This window comes from Carcharodon carcharias, chromosome 1 (genome assembly GCF_017639515.1).
Source record: "Carcharodon carcharias isolate sCarCar2 chromosome 1, sCarCar2.pri, whole genome shotgun sequence".
Classification (NCBI taxonomy): Eukaryota; Metazoa; Chordata; class Chondrichthyes; order Lamniformes; family Lamnidae; genus Carcharodon; species Carcharodon carcharias.
Window position 1 is genome coordinate 223,645,564 of NC_054467.1, and position 18,630 is coordinate 223,664,193.

The 18,630-nt window shown below is 45.8% G+C and overlaps 1 protein-coding gene across 6 annotated transcripts in view; it reads right to left on the reverse strand.

Moving 5' to 3' along the window:
• The window catches only part of ctif (CBP80/20-dependent translation initiation factor), a 277,408-nt gene that overhangs the window by 30,809 nt on the left and 227,969 nt on the right, over nucleotides 1-18,630 (reverse strand). For all 6 annotated transcript variants that reach the window (XM_041203643.1, XM_041207545.1, XM_041206811.1 and 3 more), the window contains one exon: nucleotides 7,224-7,523. In XM_041203643.1, coding sequence (XP_041059577.1) covers nucleotides 7,224-7,523 — 300 coding nt within the window. The remainder of the gene's footprint in view (nucleotides 1-7,223; nucleotides 7,524-18,630) is intronic.

Here is an 18,630-nt window from a genome sequence, read left to right on the forward strand (position 1 = left end):
GAGGTTGGGGGAGTGGTGGCCATTCCTAGGATGGGGTGGCGTGGGGGGTGGAAGTGATCAGTGATCCCAGGGTGGGGGTGGGGAGAGTGGTTGGTGATCCCAGGGTCGGGGTGGGGAGAGTGGTTGATGATCCTAGGATGGGATTGGGGGGACAGTGGTCATTAATCCTGGGATGGGTTGCGGCAAATGGTCGGTGGTGTTGGGATAGGGATGAGGAGGGTGATTGGTGGTCCTAAGGCTTGGGTGGGGAGAATGGTTAGATGTCCAGAGGTGTGGGCAATGGTCAGTAATCCTGGGATGGGGTGGGGGAATCATTGGTGATACCAGGGTCGGGGGAAATGGTCAGTAACCCCAGGATGGCGTGGGGAATGGTTTTTAATCCTAGGATGGGGCGGAGGGGTTATGATGGCTTGGTTGCAGCATGGGGGAGAAGCACATCTGCCCCTCCAGGCCCACAAGCAGCGCTGGAAAAACACTTACCTCTTCCACACAGCAGTATCACTTCCCTTCTGTTGTTTGGTTGGCTGGGGTTTGGGAAACCCAGCCGACCAGCGTTTCAGCTGGAAGGGAGTTATAATTTGAGGCGTACACCCTCTTTAAATTCCGTGAATGAGCTCCCAACCTCTTGGAGGGAACTGGTTGCCCATCTCCTGTCTCATATCCATTAAAATTACAAGTGGGTGAGTTCAAGGTGTATTGGGTTTGAGTTTTTAATGGGGGTTAAAATTACCCCCAATGCTTCCACATCCTAGTACAGATAGACTGTCTCAAAACCTTGGGACTGAGTCTGTGCTGGATTTTGGATCTTGCTGGTTTCAGGTTGGGCAGTTTGGGCTGGGCAGTTTTGAAAGAAATTGAGACAGCACTGCAAGATAAGGCAGGAAATTCTTTGGAGCTGCTTCAGATCTGTCAGTGTTACCTTGCTGGAAGCGTGGCAGAAAGCTTGGTGTATGCATGTAAATAGGGTTCCTGTTACACTTCAATGAAGTGTTGGTGGTGGAGTGGGAACAGCTCCAAGGAATTTCCCAGCCATACAGTTAGACCAAAGATATTGGTGAAAGAGAAAGTCAGATGATGGCAGCTTAAAAATTGTCCAGTTTTTGGACATCAGTTTTTGGACAGCTAGATTTGAGACACTATACTAGTATTACATTTACTTCCCTTCAAGCTGATCAGTTGGTTTGACTGCCTAAACAAGCTGGTCATAGTCTACACTATCTACTTTCTTTAGAATCCTAAATATAGCCTTTATATCACCTCTGGATCTTCTCTTTCCCAGTTTCATAGATTCAAGCCACACTCTAGTACTTTGCCCATTCTTTAAAGGAGGCTAGACTAAAATATCAACAGTCTTTATGAAAGAGATTATCGCTGAACACATTCCTGTCTTCATTCAACGTCTGTATATGAGCACCTTTAAGTAAGCAATGCTCCTTAGTCCCGTGGCTATGAGGTCAATTGTTGCAACCTACTTTAATGTTGAATGAATGAACTAACTCAGTACCACAGTATCAGTATTGTACATTTTCCACTGGTGGTGGAATACATTGAAGAGAAGGGGAGAGCTGGCAAGTTCCTTTTGATAGGGAATACAAATACAACATTGACAGCAAAACAGTACAGTACTTGGCAAAGGAAAAACTAAAATGCTTACAGGTTAAGTCTATAATTAGGGGAATTGATAGCATCCTTTGTAAGCAGGATCGAGAGTCCCGCATCGTATGTTGCCTGCCGGGTGCCAGGGTGAGGGACATCTCTGACCAGCTTAAAAGGATATTGGAGAGGGAGGGGGAGGATCCAGTTGTTGTGGTCCACGACGGGACAAATAACATAGGTAAGACTAGGAAAGAGGACCTGTTTGGGGATTATCAGGAACTAGGAACTAAATTAAAGAACAGTCCTCAAGGGTTATAGTCTCCGGATTACTACCAAAGCCATGTGCAAATTGGCATAGGGACGCGAGACTAAGGGAAGTAAACACGTGGCTAAAGGAATGGTGCAGGAAAGAGGGGTTCCATTTCGTGGGGCACTGGCATCAGTATTGGAACAGGAGGGATCTGTACCTTTGGGACGGTCTCCACCTGAACCGATCTGGGACCAATGTTCTAGCAAAAAGGGTAAATAGGGTGCTCAACAGGACTTTAAACTAGAAAGTGGGTGGGGGGGGGGGGATTCAACTTCATGGAAAATTATGAAAAAATTGAAAAGAAAGGAGAGCCCAGGAGAGGCTATTAAAGTCTCCAGAACACAAAATAAGACAGAGTGTTTGAAAAGGGATAGGAACCTAACTTCAAGCACATCAGATAAAGGGATGACAATGAGAAAGGGGACAGGATATACAGGACTGAAGATGTTGTATCTGAATTCACGCAGTATAGGATTGAAATTGGCAGGTATGATGTGGTGGGCATCTCGGAGACATGACTGCAAGGGGATCAGGACTGGGAGCTAAATATCGAAGAATATACATCCTGTCAAAAAGATAGGCAGGTTGGCAGAGGGGGTGGGGTTGCTTTGTTAGTAAGAAATGAAATTAAATCGATAGCAAGAAATGACGTAGGGTCAGATGATGTAGAATCTGTGTGGGTAGAGTTGAGGAACTGCAAAGGTAAAAAAACCATAATGGGAGTTATGTACAGGCCTCCGAACAGTGGTCAGGATGTGGGGCACAAGATACACCAGGAGATAGAAAAGGCGTGTAAGAAAGGCAAGGTTACAGTGATCATGGGGATTTTCAATATGCAGGTAGACTGGGAAAATCAGGTTGGTAGTGAATCCCAAGAATAGGAATTTGTGGAATGTCTACGAGATTTTTGGAGCAGCTTGTGACAGAGCCCACTAGGGAACAGGCAATTCTAGATTTCGTGATGTGTAATGAGGCAGATTTGATAAGGGAGCTTAAGGTGAAGGAACCCTTAGGAGGAAGTGACCATAATATGATAGAATTTACCCTGCAATTTGAGAGGAAAAAGCTGGAATCAGATGTAACAGTATTATAGTTGAATAAAAGTAACTTCAGAGGCATGAGGGAGGAGCTGGCCAGAATTGACTGGGAGATGAGCCTAGCAGGAAAGACAGTGGAACAGCAATGGCAGGAGTTTCTGGGAGTAATTTGGGAGACACAGCAAAAATTCATCCCTAGGAAGAAGAAGCATACTAAAGGGAGGACAAGGCAACCATGGCTGACAAGGGAAGTCAGGGACAGCATAAAAGCTAAAGAGAAAGCATACAATGCGGCGAAGAGCAGTGGAAAACCAGGGGATTGGGAAGCCTGCAAAGACCAACAGAGGACAACTAAAAAAGAAATAAGGAGGGAGAAGATTAAATATGATGGTAAACTAGCCAGTGATATAAAAGAAGATTGCAAGAGTTTTTTAGATATATAAAGGGTAAGAGAGAGGCAAAAGTGGACATTGGGCCACTGGAAAATGACGCTGGAGAAGTAGTAGTGGGGAACAAAGAAATGGCGGAGGAACTGCATAGGTACTTTGCTTCAGTCTTCACAGTGGAAGACATGAGTAACATCCCTAAAGTTCAAAAGAGTCGGGGGACAGAGGTGAGTATGGTGGCCATTACCAAGGAGAAGATGCTAGGAAAACTGAAAGGTCTGAAGGCGGATAAATCACCTGGACCAGATGGATTACACCCCAGAGTTCTGAAGGAGATAACTGAAGAGATAGTGGAGGCGTTAGTGGTGATCTTTCAGGAATCACTCGAGTCAGGAAGGGTCCCAGAGGACTGGAAAATCGCTAATGTAACCCCCTGTTTAAGAAGGGAGTGAGGCAAAAGACAGGAAATTACAGGCCGATTAGCTTGACCTCAGTCGTTGTTAAGATTTTAGAGTCCATTATTAAGGATGAGATTTCAGAATACTTGGAAGTGCATGGTAAAATAGGGCAAAGTCAGCATGGTTTCATCAAGGGGAGGTCATGCCTGACAAATCTGTTAGAATTCTTTGAGGAGGTAATGAGTAGGTTAGGAGAATCAATGGATGTTATCTACTTGGACTTCCAGAAGGCCTTTGACAAGGTGCCACACAGGAGGCTGCTCAGTAAGATAAGAGCCCATGGTGTTAGAGGCAAGGGACTAGCATGGATAGAAGATTGGCTGTCTGGCAGAAGGCAGAGAGTGGGGATAAGGGGGTCCTTCTCAGGATGGCGGCCGGTGACTAGTGGAGTTCCGCAGGGGTCAGTGTTGGGATCACAACTTTTCACTTTATACATTAATGATTTAGATGAAGGAACTGAGGGCATCCTGGCTAAGTTTGCAGATGATACAAAGATAGGTGGAGGGACAGGTAGTACTGAGGAGGTGGGGATGCTGCAGAAGGATTTGGACAGGTTAGGAGAATGGGCAAAGAAGTGGCAGATGGAATACAACGTGGGCAAGTGTGAGGTCATGCACTTTGGTAGGAAGAATAGAGGCATAGACTATTTTCTAAATGGGAGAGAATTCAGAAATCTGGAGTGCAAAGGGACTTGGGAATCTAGTCCAGGATTCTCTTAAGGTTAACTTGCAGGTTGAGTCGGTAGTTAGGAAGGCAAATGCAATGTTGGCATTTATTTTGAAAGGGCTAGGATATAAAAGTAGGGATGTGCTGCTGAGGCTTTATAAGGCTCTGGTCAGACCACACGTAGAATGTTGTGAGCAATTTTGGGCCCCGTATCTCAGGAAGGATATGCAGGCCCTGGAGAGGGTCCAGAGGAGGTTCACGAGAATGATTCCAGGAATGAAAGGTGTAACATATGAGGAATGTTTGAGGACTCTGGGTCTATACTTGATGGAGTTTAGAAGGATGAGGGGGGATCGGATTGAAACTTATAGAATACTGAAAGGCCTGGATAGAGTGGATATGGGGAAGATGTTTCCATTAGTGGGAGAGACTAGGACCCAAGGGCACAGCCTCAGAGTAAAGGGAAGACCTTTTAGAACAGAGATGAGGAGAAACTGCTTTAGCCAGAGAGTGGTGAATCTATGGAATTCATTGCCACACAAGGCTGTGGAGGCCAAGTCATTGAGTGTATTTAAGAGCGAGATAGATAGGTTCTTGATTGGAAGGGGATCAAAGGTTACGGGGAGAAGGCGGGAGAATGGGGTTGAAAAACTTATCAGCCATGATTGAAAGGCGGAGCAGACCCGATGGGCCGAATGGCCTAATTTCTGCTCCTATGTCTTATGGTCTAAGTCCCCCTGTCTTGTAACATCACCCTTTCCTCCCATATGATATAGAGTATTGGGCTGGCTAGCAAGCCTAACAGCAGTCTTCTGGAAACACTACAAGTGCAACCCATTCATGTTCACTGTTGACTTTTTACATTGCCCTGCCCTGCCCTATTTCATTCTCTTTGTCTTAACTTTCCAGGGAAAAACTGATGCCCTACACAAATTTATAGCCATGGATCAAAAAAAGGCATTCAGCCCATCCCCTCCACAGACAATGGACAATTTGTCTCATCATGGATCTTACCCAATTTGTTTGAAATCTGAGATAAAGTTATGTAAAATCTCTTTATAACTTGTTAAAGATAAAATTGAAAGACTCTAGAATAAATGTCTAAACTGCATTATTCAACCTGAGCCAATGGCTTATTATGCCAATGAATGAAGAATTTTATCACACAATTGCTCAACACAAAATTGTTAATTTAATTAGTAGTTTCAATGTCAGCTTGGCTCAGTGATAGCACCCTTGTCTCAGAGTAGGATAGTTGTAGTTTCAAGACCCCGCTCTCTCCAAATGGATTTGAGTACAAAATCTGGGCTGATACTTCAATGTAATACCGAAGGTAGACTGCGTTGTCAAAGAGGCCATATTTCAGGTGAAACATTAAACCAAGACCTGAAATACCTGTTCATGCCAAAGACCCTTGGCAGAATTCAAAGAAGAACAAGGTAGTTAACGCAATGTCTTGCTCAACATTTATATCTTAACTAACACCACCAAAATGGATTAACTGGTCATTCATCTGTGCAATTTGGCTGCTCCATCTGCCTATGCTTCAAAATAAATCATTGGCTGTGAAATGCATTTAGAAATCCTGACATCATGGAAGTTGCTATATAAATCCCAGACAGTGAGGGCTGGCAGACTATTGATTATGGGCATTACAGCTAAAACCAATCCTAGAACCCTTCTAATTTGTATAGCTTAGTATCATACTTACTGATTCACTGTGCAGTAAGCAGTTTTAAACCATTCATATGGTAACAGGGACAACAAGCATTGCAGTAAAATAGCTCTTTGCTTAACATTTTATCATGCAGGGGGGATTGCAATGTCTCTAATTTGTCTACTTGCTCCATGAGAGTTGGTAGGGTTTCTGTAGCAACAACATGTCACAACAGACGTGCACATCAATGATTTAGAGATAACTCAAGGGAGTGGTGCTCACATTTGCAAATGATACCAAAATAGGAGGCATAATAAATAATTTTGAGGACCAAAGAAAGCTAAAGTGGGATATTAATATGGCAAAACATTTTAGATGGAATTTTAATGTCAGTAAATGTGGGGTGATACATCTTGGTTCTAAAAGTAATAGCTAAACTTTAAATAGGCGAAACTGGTGGCATGGAAGAGCAGAGGGTTTTGAGGGTTCAGGACCATAATACATTAGAAGCAACACCTAAAGTGGACAAAGCTAACAGAATGCTTGGTTTCATGGCAAGAGATGTAGAATATAAAAAGCAGAAGCAAGATGTAATGGTGAATCTAGCCAAAATCTTAGTAAGTCCACAATCAGTGTGCTGTGCAGAGTTTGGGTTCCAAAGTATGGGAGGGGCATTGAGTCATCAGAGACGGTGCAATGCAGATTCACCAGGTACTGCCTGGTCTAAGAAATACAAATACAAAGAAAGACCTGGAAAACTGGGGCTATTTTCCTCATGAAAAGAATAGAGTAGATGGAAAAGACTGTTTCCAATTGTGGAAGAGTCTAGAGTAAGGGGAGACAAAGTTAAATGTAAGAGATTCAGGATAGAGAGCAGAAGGTTGTGAGGCTGTGGAATGCAGCCCTGGAGTTGGCAACTGAAGCAAAGATCACAGCAGCATTTAAAAATGCCAGACAGGTGGTTGAGGGGGATAAAGATATGCAGGAACACAGCAGGGCACATGGGATTAATACAACTACTCATGCGGAAGATAAAGATCAATATGGACTGGTTGGGATATATGGCCTGTTTCCACTTTGTAATTTCTATATAACAGCAAAACCCATCCTTACCTGCAACATATTGAGAAGCAAGCTTCGGAACTTAGTTCCTTCCACCATGAAGAGAGACATTTTGTCGCACAATCTGGCAGCAGTTGAAGCAAAACTCCTGTCCGTTACAGCCTTGTGATAAATAGTTTTAACTATCTCGCTTAGCATCTCCTCTGAGTTGGTAGAGTTCTGTGCCTCCTCCATGAACGTGGTGAGGTTGGAGTCCACATCACTACTGTTGTTCCTCATGCTGTTGAGGATTTCTATCAATTTGTCCATTTTGGTTTTCTGAGGGTTTGTTGTGTCCAAGGAAATTTCGTCCTGTAGCATTCAAAAACAGTTGAATCTGATTTAAATGGTGTTTTAATCATTTTTTTTTGGTCTTCCATGCTTTTAAGATTCAGTTATTGTTTCTTAAAGTCAAATAGGTTCTAAAAAAGAGTCATAAGGACTTGAAACGTTAATTCTGTTTTTTCCCCTCCACAGATGCTGTTAGACCTGCTGAGTCTTTCCAGCATTTTCTGTTTTTCTTTCAGATTTTCAGCATCCACAGTATTTTTCTTTTATCTTAGGTTATAAATGGAATGGAACTGAAAAATTTGAGATGAAACTAATATAGAAGACAGAGAAATTAGTCTGGAGACATGACATAATGATGAGAAAGCTTTCGACATGATTAATTTTTGCCTTACCCTACTGAAACAATACTGGGCCTGATTTTAACTGACTCACAATCCATTCACTTATACACAGTGAGAATTGGGTCCAGTGGTTCCTGGAAGCAAGCCAGGCCAGTTAAGATTCAAAATCTTGTTACTGTATATTCATTATGTAAGGAATGAAACTGAACATTCATTAGAAACTGACCTAATGACTTTACTTAAAAACATACATGTATATTTTCAAAGTCCATAACAATCGTTACCAAACAATGACAGTTCAGATCTTCCGAGCAGTGTCAATGATGATTGGATTGTCGCTGCATTTGAAAATTCCCCTTACTTGACGCTACTGTGCATTTCTTCTGGGGTCTTCTGATCCCAGCATCAAAGAAACGTACAGTGCATTTCCCAGGGAACTGTGTTGCAGCAGAGTCAGAGAAAGCCAGGATGTGCCCCCTTTTTATGACACTAGCCGCCATATGGTAAGCTTAGAGGTCCAGTCTGAATGTGAGTGAATTAGTGAGTACCTGAGCGAGTGAATGGGTAGGTGAGTAGCAGTGTAGGCAGATAGTTGGGTAGAGAGGGTATAATGTGTTGGTAGGTATGTAGGTGGGTAGAATATGTAGGTGGATGAGGTGGGTAAGTTGGTAAGGTGGATACATGGGTGAGGCAGGTAGGTGGATGAAGTAGGTAAGGTGGGTAGATGGGTGAGGCGGTTGAATGGGTGAGGCAGGTAGGTAGGTGAGGCAGGTAGGATGGTTGGTGGGTAGATGGATGAAATGGTTGGTGGGTTGGGTGGGTAGGTGGGTGAGTGGATGGTGGGTCGGTGAGTAGTCCTGGGGTACTCCGGTCGGGTCAGGTGGAGTCGGGTGGTGGGGGGGGTGGTTGGGTGGTTGGTTCATGGTCATGGCGTATTCAGGTCTGCTTGGGGGGAGGTTTTAGTTGGGGATAGCCGGATTGGGTCAGGAGGATAGTCAGGTTGGCAGAGGTAGTTGAGTAGTCAGGTGGTCCTTGGGGTATGGGGGGTATGATTGATGGTCAGTTGTGTAGTTACCCAGGTGGTAGACTAAATTTTAATCTGTCTAATATTTCCTGGATAACTATCCAGATAAGTACCACAAAACCGTCCGAAATCTGACTCTAACTCAGAGTCAGGGACATTCATGGAGGGTCCTGGGGAGCAAGGGAATTGTCCATCGGAAGCTGAAACTTCCAGAGCAATTCCCACGTATATCCGTGGGTCAGGACTTCCACAAGGTCCCGACACGCATCTTGGGTTATAAGTCCGGTCTCTGATGATCCGGAGACCTGAAGATTTAGCTCGACGTCTTTGGTGAGTCTTATAAACAGCACATTAAGGTTTACAGAGCATGGATTGAATATACTAAATCGGTGGTCTGAACTATTTCAGCTCTAAATTGAAAAGTCAAACACCACAGGTGAAATTTAATGCCTTCCACCGTGGCAGGTTTGGTGGTATGTGGGGGCAGTTAATCAGGGGGGAGGGTGGGTGGGTGGGTATCCTGTCACTTTCCTGCCTCCAACCCGATTAAGTCCGTGACAGGATGCCCATGTAGTCTTCCCGCCCCTGCCTCATGCAGCTGTTTCTGATATTAACTCAGTGGTGAGTGGGGGTTCTTCATATGTGGGTACAACAAGCAAACCTCTGCGGGGTTGCTTGTGGGCTCCGCGGGGATGGGGGTTGGGGGTGGCGGGGTGGGTCCCTCGTTCAAAGAGACTTGGTGCTTGATCAAGAAACCAGCATTGGAAGGGGGAGACCTACTGGGAGTCGCCCTTGCTGCCGACCCCCAACTCCTCAACACCCACCATGTGACACCATCCTTTCCCACCACCACCATCAATCCCCTGTGACCCGAGATCCAGGGACGAGACTAGGCCTTGGATGGATGTCATACCAGCAGCAGCCTCCTCAGAAGTGCTGCCTTTCAATAGAGCTCTGATTGACTGGCAGCTCTCAGTAATCCTGGGGAAGGTCCACTACTGTCCAGTTAAGCACCTGAGTGGCATGGTGAGCTTTTGCTAAAAGGGGCAATGCAGAGTCCTTGCTGGCTGTCCAGCTGGTGGGCAAGATCCCTGTCACTTCCAATAAATACTGCCCCCCCCACCCCTTAACCATTCCTTTTTCCCCACTCCACACAATCTGAGTGTCAGCTTACTCCACCATTCAAGAAAGTTGAAAACAACTTTGGGGAAAAAAAAGCAAGGTCTTTGGTGCATGTCACCAAACGGAATCTGCAGATAGCCCATAAAGCGAACTTTGGACCCTTGCTTAGAAGAACAGAGCCAAAGAACCACTGAAGTCATGTCATATTTGCCTATATGTTCTTCTGAAATGGACATTCTTATCTTTAATGCATTAATACAGCAGACTACTACAACAACAACCTTTATTTATATCGCACCTTTAACATAGAAAACGATCCAAGGTACTTCACTGAAGTGTAATCTGATAAAAATAGACGCTGAACCAAAGAACTAAATGCAAGGAGGGACAATCAAAAGCTTGATCAAAAAGATGGATTTTATGAAGAGCAGGAGAGGGAAGCAGAAAAGCAAAGGGATGTAGACGGGGAATTCCAGAGCTTGGGTCTTGGATTGAGAACTGGTAGTAGGAATAAACGGATCATTTTCAGGTTGGCAGGCAGTGACTAGTGGTGTACTGCAGTGAGCAGTACTTGGGCCCCAGCTATTCAAAATATATATCAATGATTTGGATGTGGGGATTAAATGTAATATTTCAAAGTTTGCAGATGACACAAAACTAGGTGGAGGTGCGAGTTATGAGGATAATGCAAAGACGCTTCAAGGGAGGTTAAGTGAGTGGGCAATAATTTGGCAGATGGAATACGATGCAAAAAAATGTGAAATTATCCACTTCGTAAGAAAAACAGAAATACAGAGTATTTCTTAAATGGTGAGAGGCTGTGCGGTGTTAAACTTCAAAGGGACTTGGGTGTCCTTGTTCATGAGTCACTGAAAGCTAACAGGCAGGTACAGCGAGCAATTATGGCAGCAAATGGTACATGGGCCTTTATTATAAGAGGCGTATAGGAGTAAAGCTGTCTTATTGAAATTAATTATGTAGAGCCTTGGTGAGGCGACACCTGGGGCAGAATTTTACATTTCCCTGCCGGCAGGTTTTTAGGGGGGGGGGTTGGTGGGGTTGACTATAAACTTTTTTGGGGGGCCTTGCCACTGGGTTTCCACCCCCCCTCCCCCCCCAACCTCTCTGCAATCTTACGCGAGGTCTTACGCGAGGCCTAGGCTGGCCCGCCAGCCCTTGCTTCAATTGTGGCCCTTCAGTGGCCAATTATTGACTACTTAAGGGTCGTTCTCAGGCTAGGGGAAGTAGTTCAGGGGCAGAGGGGAAGCCCGGAAAGTAACCCTGTTCAGGGCTCGGGCAGGAAGGCTGGGAGTGGCACCTCCATCAGCAGCCTCCTTTCAACATCAGGTGCCCCACCCCAAAATAAAGGTCTGAACCCTGCAGGGGCTCCCTCCCGTCTGGCCCCTATCCTGACACCCCAAATCCTCCTCTGTCCACCAACCCCCAGGCCTCCCCTACTTTCCCCACCCCAAAATTCCTAAAACTTACTGAGTCCTGGACTCCTGGGACTGCTTTTAGTCCCTATGCTGTTCACTGCAGCTTCTGGCTCTGCAGGGACCAGAGAGTTTCTGGCCAATCAGGTTGGCTCTCTGAGGCAGAACTTCCTTTCTGAGTAAGGGGCGGAAGTCCCGCCTCCAGCCAATTAACACTCACTGGAGTGTGAAATGCTGCAGGGCAGCCAGTATAGGGAGGGACGTGTTTACTGCCAACTCCTCAGATGGCAGGAAGGGAAACTTTGCCATCTGAAATATCCTGGCCCTGGAGTATTATGTGCAGTTCTGGTCTCCTTACCTAAGGAAAGATATATTTGTCATCGAGGGAGTGCAATGAAAGTTCACCAAACTCATTCCTGGGACGGAGGGATTGTCTTATGAGGAACGATTAAATAGGCTGGGCCTTTATTCTCCGGAGTTTAGAAGAATGAATGGTGATCTCATTTAAAATTCTCACAGGGCTCGATATGGTTGATGCAGGAAGGATATTTCCCTTGGCTGGGGAATATGTAAAAAGGTTTACCTCATGTTGCCTTTGGTTCTTTTGTCAATCACCTTAAATCTGTGTCACCTGGTTCTCAACCCTTTCCCCAAGGGGAACAGTTTCTCTCTATCTGTCTGGTTCCTTCATGACTTTGGACACTTCTATTAAATCTCTTCTCAACCTGCTCTTCTCCAGGAGAACAACCTTAGTTTCTCCAATCCATCAACAGAATGGAAGGAATTTTCCAGTCCCCCCCCAGCAGTAGGTTTCCCTGCAGCAGGGCTGGCAAGCCACTGAAATCCCTGTTCATATCAGCGTGACTGGAAGATCCCGCTGGTGTAAGGGGTTGGGAAATTCTGGCCAATGGAACTCCCTCATCTCCAGAACCTTTCTCGTTAAACTTTTCTGCACTGTTTCTACTGCCTTCACGTTCTTCCTAAAGTGCGGTGCCCAGAACTGGACGCAATATTATAATTTCAATGGAGTGAGAATCTGACCCAAGTAAATTGTCAAAGATTGGCATGCAAAACCGTAATGGAACCATAGGCTGCCTTTAAAGAGATAGTTTGGATACAGTTAAGATAGATTCCCATGAAGGGTAAAGGTAGGACAAACAAAGCCAGAGCTTGTTGGATGACTAAAGAGGAAGAGAGTAAGATGAAGCAGAAAAAGGGTGCAAATGGCAGACATCGGGGGATAATACAAGTGAAAAACAACGTAGAAACTTCCGAGCCGAAGTGAAAAAAGAAATAAGAGCAACAAAAAAAAGAGTATGAGGAGTGATTGGTAGCTACCATAAACCCGAATTTAAGTCACCTATAGGCAGAAAAATTGTCAGGGATGGAAAAAGGGGTGGGTCTAAATAGGAACCAAAAAGTGGATTAACTCAACAACACTCAAGAAGTTCAACATTATACAGGACAAAGCAGCCTACTTGACTGAAACCACATCCACCACCTTCAACATTCACTCGACCCACCATCGGCACACAGTGGCAGCACTGCACCACAGCAACTCACCAGTACCTTCCAAACTCGCGACCTCTACCACCTAGAAGGAGGGCAGCAGATGCATGGGAACACCACCACCTGCAAATTCCCCTCCAAGACACACAACAACCTGATTTGGAACTATACCACTGTTCCTTCACCATTGCTGGGTCAAAAAACCTGGAGCTCCCTTCCAAGCAGCTTTGTGGGTGTACTTACACCACATGGACTGCAGCAGTTCAAGAAGGCGGCTCAGCACCACTTTCTCAAGGGCAATTAGGGATGGGCAATAATTGCTGGTCTAGCCAGCGATGCCCACATCCTGTGTAAGAAAAAAATGATCATGAACTTTGGAAAGGAAATATAGGTTTGAGATGGGGCAGTGGCTTCCAAGAACAGAGGGATCAAAGGCATTAAGATTTTAGGGAAGATAGGAGGTGATGACTGTTTGGAAAGTGGGTGTGTGGGGAGAGAGGAGAAAATCATTCATAATGTCACATGAACAGTTGCTTAGTAGGAATAGGATCAAAGGAGGAGCAGGCACATCTGAAGATGAGCTCAGATATTGCACAAGGGCACATGCGAGATAAATGTCATTTCAGGACTAAGGCAGAGGGAGGTTTGGTTTAGTGGGCAAGGTGAAGCAGCAAAGACAGCTGGAGGAATGATATCAACGTAAGTCACAGAGGTCAGGAGCCCAATGCACTTTCTTTTTGGAGACTATGTTGGAAGGGAAAGGAGAGTGTTTTAAGGAGATGGCTGGCAGTAGATAAAAGAAACCAGGCACTATCTTTCTTCTCCTGGAGTAATGAGTAACTTTTTGGACACAATATGGTCCATGAGGTAGATGGCTAAATCATTTGTATGCCAGATACATTCAAATCTATATAGTCTGGACTTGAGGGAGTAAAGCTGGGAGCCATGTCAGGGGGAATAGCCAGGATTAAAGAAAGCAAGCAAGTTTTACTAGGAAGAAGGACAGCACAGAGGGGAAAAAGTGGTTGAGCAGATCAAAATGTGTAGAAGTTTCGTGGTGACTGGAAAGTCAAAGGCTCAGTGGTTGATGGCTTGAATGTGTAATTGTGAGTGGCTAGGGGAAGAGTTTTTTTTATGGGCACAAATGCAGGTAAAGTGGAATTGGAAGGGCCAGGGGATCTGCGCAGAGGTTAGGGATAGTCTTAAGATAAAACCAAAGTACTGCGGATGCTGGTGATCTGAAGCAAAAACAGAAAATGCCAGAAAAACTCAGTATGTCTAACAGCATCTGTGGAGTGAAAAACAGAGTTAACGTTTCAAGTCTGTATGACTCTAATTCAGAGCTCCCCAAGAAGGAGAAAGCAACATCTGTGGACCTCAAAGTTGTGGAAGAAGTGAAGCTCACCAGGTATATGCCACTTACATACACTTACAGAACTGAGTGGTCCAAATTCTCGCTGGTGAGGAACTTAATTTGGAGAGGCGCTTAATCCCGGCAAAATGGCCTTTTAACGAGCATGCATGAGATGTTAATACATGCAAATGGGCTTCCTGACATTACTCGTTGGGAAGCTCGACCCGCCTTTAACCTGCCTTGAAAATTGGGAGAAAAAAATTGCAACTGCTTATCCCGCTGTCGGGAAACAGATTTTTTTGTCTCCCGCCAAATTAAATGCCCCCTCCCGCCATGATTCCCACTGCTGGTGAGAGCGGAAAATTATGCCCGTGGTGTCAGGGAAGGCTAATGCTTCCTTCAGATTAAGTTATAACTACACAGACATCGTTCCCTTATTTCCCCCCTGCAATCCCACACCCCCAAATAAGGAGCAACACTAATAGTATTTCATTGTACAAAGGACCTGTCATTTACTGGTACTTACCCGTCCTGTATCCATTTATTACTGAAACCTTGGACACAAAGTATTGTGCTTAAAAAGGCAACAGTAAAGCTATGATAGCTTCTTCCTTCAACCCCACCCATCTAATTTGACTAAAAATATTTTGCTACGAACACTTTCTGTGGAAGGAATGTGTTTCTACATGCATTTCATAGTTCTGGATGTGTGCTATACTTAAAACGTTACTGTTACGGACATGGCCAGGAGAGAACTGAAGCTATTGTACCCTTTCCTTTACTTTCTGTAATCAGCGTGGTTTTTGGAGAGGAAGATGTGTGTGCTTCTTAGCCCCTGGAGTGTGTTTGGTCAAGTTAATAAACAGCAGCAAGTTTTTGTGGGTTTAAACAAAGAGGATTATTTATTCATGCATTCACCCTGAAAGTCTAAATGCTAATTCAATCACTCAGGATTCACATGTACACACCTGCTCAATGCAAAATACTGTTAAAGAGAACAATATTCTTTTACAAGTTATAAACCAAAAGAACAGTTCATAGCTCACGTGTCTGGCTCATTGTAGGAAAACAGAGTAAGGCCTGGTAACAAAAGGAATCTTTTCCACTCTTCCATTGTAGTTTAGATGAGTTCAGATAGCTGGAATTGGATATCAGGATTTTTGCAGGATTCCCGCAAAGAGATGAATATTGATCAGGTCATGAAGTCAGGCACCTGCGGCTTTCTTATCAGGAGGTCCAATTTTTTTTTTTACAGATGGACTTGGAATTTAGGAATCAGGCTGGGAGGCTTTTTTAGATCTTACACCCTCCAGCTCTTAAAGGCAAAGATGACACTGCCTTTTCCGCAGCTGCTGTGGGTTGTGGTGTTTTCTATAAACTCCCCAGAACTTTCTGGGTCTTCAGATTGTTATGATCCCAGCTAATGTTACTACTGGGCCAGCCAGATCCCAGGATGGAACCCGGCTTGTTAGGTCCTAACTTTTATTTTTTGTTTAGAAGTGGGGAGAGTGGCTACTGAACAGATGAACTTTTAACAAAAGAATAAAACATCTATTAAACAAGATGAACTATATTACAATACTCCTTCACTACTTTTACAGATATATATAGATTCATAAGGATAACACAAATTACAAAAGCTCTCTCATACTCTAATGTTCACTAAGTACACAGTCCATGTAAACCAATAGGTGGACCTGTGGTCAGACACTGCACTCTGAAACTAAGTGAGGAGGTCAGCCATCAAGTGCAATAAGAGGATGAATGAGCTCATCTGTTCTGCCATGGTAAGTCAACCACCTCATCACTCAACTCACCCACTCACAAACCATCACATACCCACAAAGATCTCACACCTCAAAAGGACAACACCACTAACTCTCACATACACCCTCACATCTCCATCAGGCTCATCCTCTGGAGCTCCCGTCCTCAACCCCTCCATGGCTCCACTCACCACACAAACAATACACGCAACACCATGCATCCTGCTCACACACTCTCCATTACAACAGCAGGGAGATGTCCCAGACAGGGAGTGGAGCGCCCTACATTAGGCTCCTCACTCACTTTAAGGAGTGTGCCATTGCACTGACTGGTGATGGTGTGAACCGTGCCTGTGATGACAGTGAGGTTGGCGGTTGAACACCCACCTGAGGATCCTGCACCACAACATTCTCTTTCTCAATGCAACTGTGAGTGTTCCCTCTCCTGCTTTTGACTTTGCTGTCATACACCAATTATCTCTATTTTGGTTCACAGGGAGCTCTGCCAAGTGACCGACACCCTCAGCCAGCCAGTCTCTCAGCTCCATCCACATCCTCACCTCCAGCGAAGAGGATAACTCCTCCATTGAAGAGCTGGAAATAAGTCACAGTGCTTACCCACACCCTCCACCAGCGCAGACACACACACCTCGGTGGGACCTAGAGCTAGAGCACACTCGGGTTCACAGTCTGGTGGTTCTACATAGACACGTGTCCGCAGCAGGAGGAGGCAGGTTTGGCTGAGGTCCCCGGCATTCAGAGGAATGCCAGGGAGGAGGTATCTATGAGATCCAAGTCAGATGATGAGCCTCTGGATTCAGCCTTCCAACTCATTGTGGGGAGTCAGCAGAAGGCAGGCGAATGTCATGGGGAGCTGTTGGAAGCCCTCAGCAGAGTGCCATGCGAGTCGAAGGACTGCGTCTGCCTGCTCTCTGAAGAAGTGGTGCTCACATGTGTGCATATGGAAATCTCCGTGGGGAGGATGGTGGACGCCATGGAGACCCTGGTCCAGCAGAATGCGGAGACGTGCGCAGATCTGCACTCCATTGCAGTAGCCATGGGTGAGTTCCTGCAGTGGCAACGCAAGAGGGAAACAGGGCACCTCGACATCCCTCCAGGTGCTCCTTTCCCCTCAAGGAGTCAGGCCAGGGCCCTCAGGCACCCAAAAGGAGGAGCGCCAGTTGGACACCCCTGGGTCATCTACTCAAGAATCTTAGAGGCTGTGCTCTCCTTCTGAGTTGCCTTTGCCTGTGACTCCCTCAACCTCGTCCTCTGACTCCGCAGAGAGAGCAGCTGGCCCACAGGAGGACAGCCAAAGCAAGCCAGGGCCCTCAAGGCCTCATTTCTCCAGAGGATGCACGCTGAAATCATCAGAGGTAGCAGGGCCAACCATTGCACAGGCTGTCGCCACCCCTGCTGCAAATGTCAGGGCAGCACCCAGGAGAAGTGGTAGGCCTAGAAAAGTTAAGAAATTTTGACTACAAGTGGTTGCACGGGTGAACAGATTATGTTACTTTGTAATCTGAAAATATATTCACTTTCACTAAGTAATGAGAAATGTTGTTGAACAGCTTAATTTACAAGCTTCACAAGCCCTCCCACTACATCCCCTCCCACTAGCAGTTCAGCTGCACACAGCTGGATCATGAGTGATTCTGCGGGGAGAAGTGTGTGTGTGTGACAGCAGCTTTTGGAGCTTCGTGCAAACACTCTCCCGTGCATGTGAAGCCTTCACTCATCACGCTCACTTCAACGTCCCAAGCGTTTTCAACGCCTCCTGCTTCGGTTCTCTTTCAGTTGTCCATCCAAGCCGACCTGCCTCCCCGCCCACCCACTGACTGCATTCCCATGTAGCACCTGTGCCCATCCAACACGGAGCTCTGCTCAATTTTGATTTCAACAGCCATCCATGTCCTGTCCCCCATCACTGTTGACCCCCCCTGGCATCACCTTCCATCTCCCCACTATCGCCTACCAACCCGAACCCTTTTCTTAACAGGATGCCCAGGTGAATATGCACGTTCCCTATCTCCCTGTGAATCCTGCCCCCCCAACCAGATCGAAGTCCCCGACCTCCTCTTTCCCACCCCCAGGGTCCGTGTCTGCCTCCAAATCTCAACCAAGCACACTTACCATCCCTTCTACTGCTACCATCGCACCCTTACCCTCCCACCCTTCTGGCTCACTCTGCCCCTCTCATAATCACCATTCCCTTCTACCATGCCCACCCTCACTCCCCAGGATGTACGTTCATCTCGACATTCCCCCCTTATTCCCTCCTCCACCCTTACTCCCTCCTCCATCTGGAAACCTTTCTCTTCTGGACTCCTTCCCCCCTCTGAACTCCCTCCCCATTGTTAACTCCATCCCTTACACCTACCTCCCAACTGGCCGCATTCTCCCCTGTTACACCCTCCTCCCCCTCCCTACCTCACCCCACCCGACACCTTCATTTCCCTCCCTCCCAACCTCACTTCTCTCTGACACCTTCGCGGCCCCCTCTCCCAACTTCTCTGCTGTCCCCGGTACACCTTCTTCTCGCAGTCAAACCTAGATCTTCCTCTCCCACCCCCTCCGGT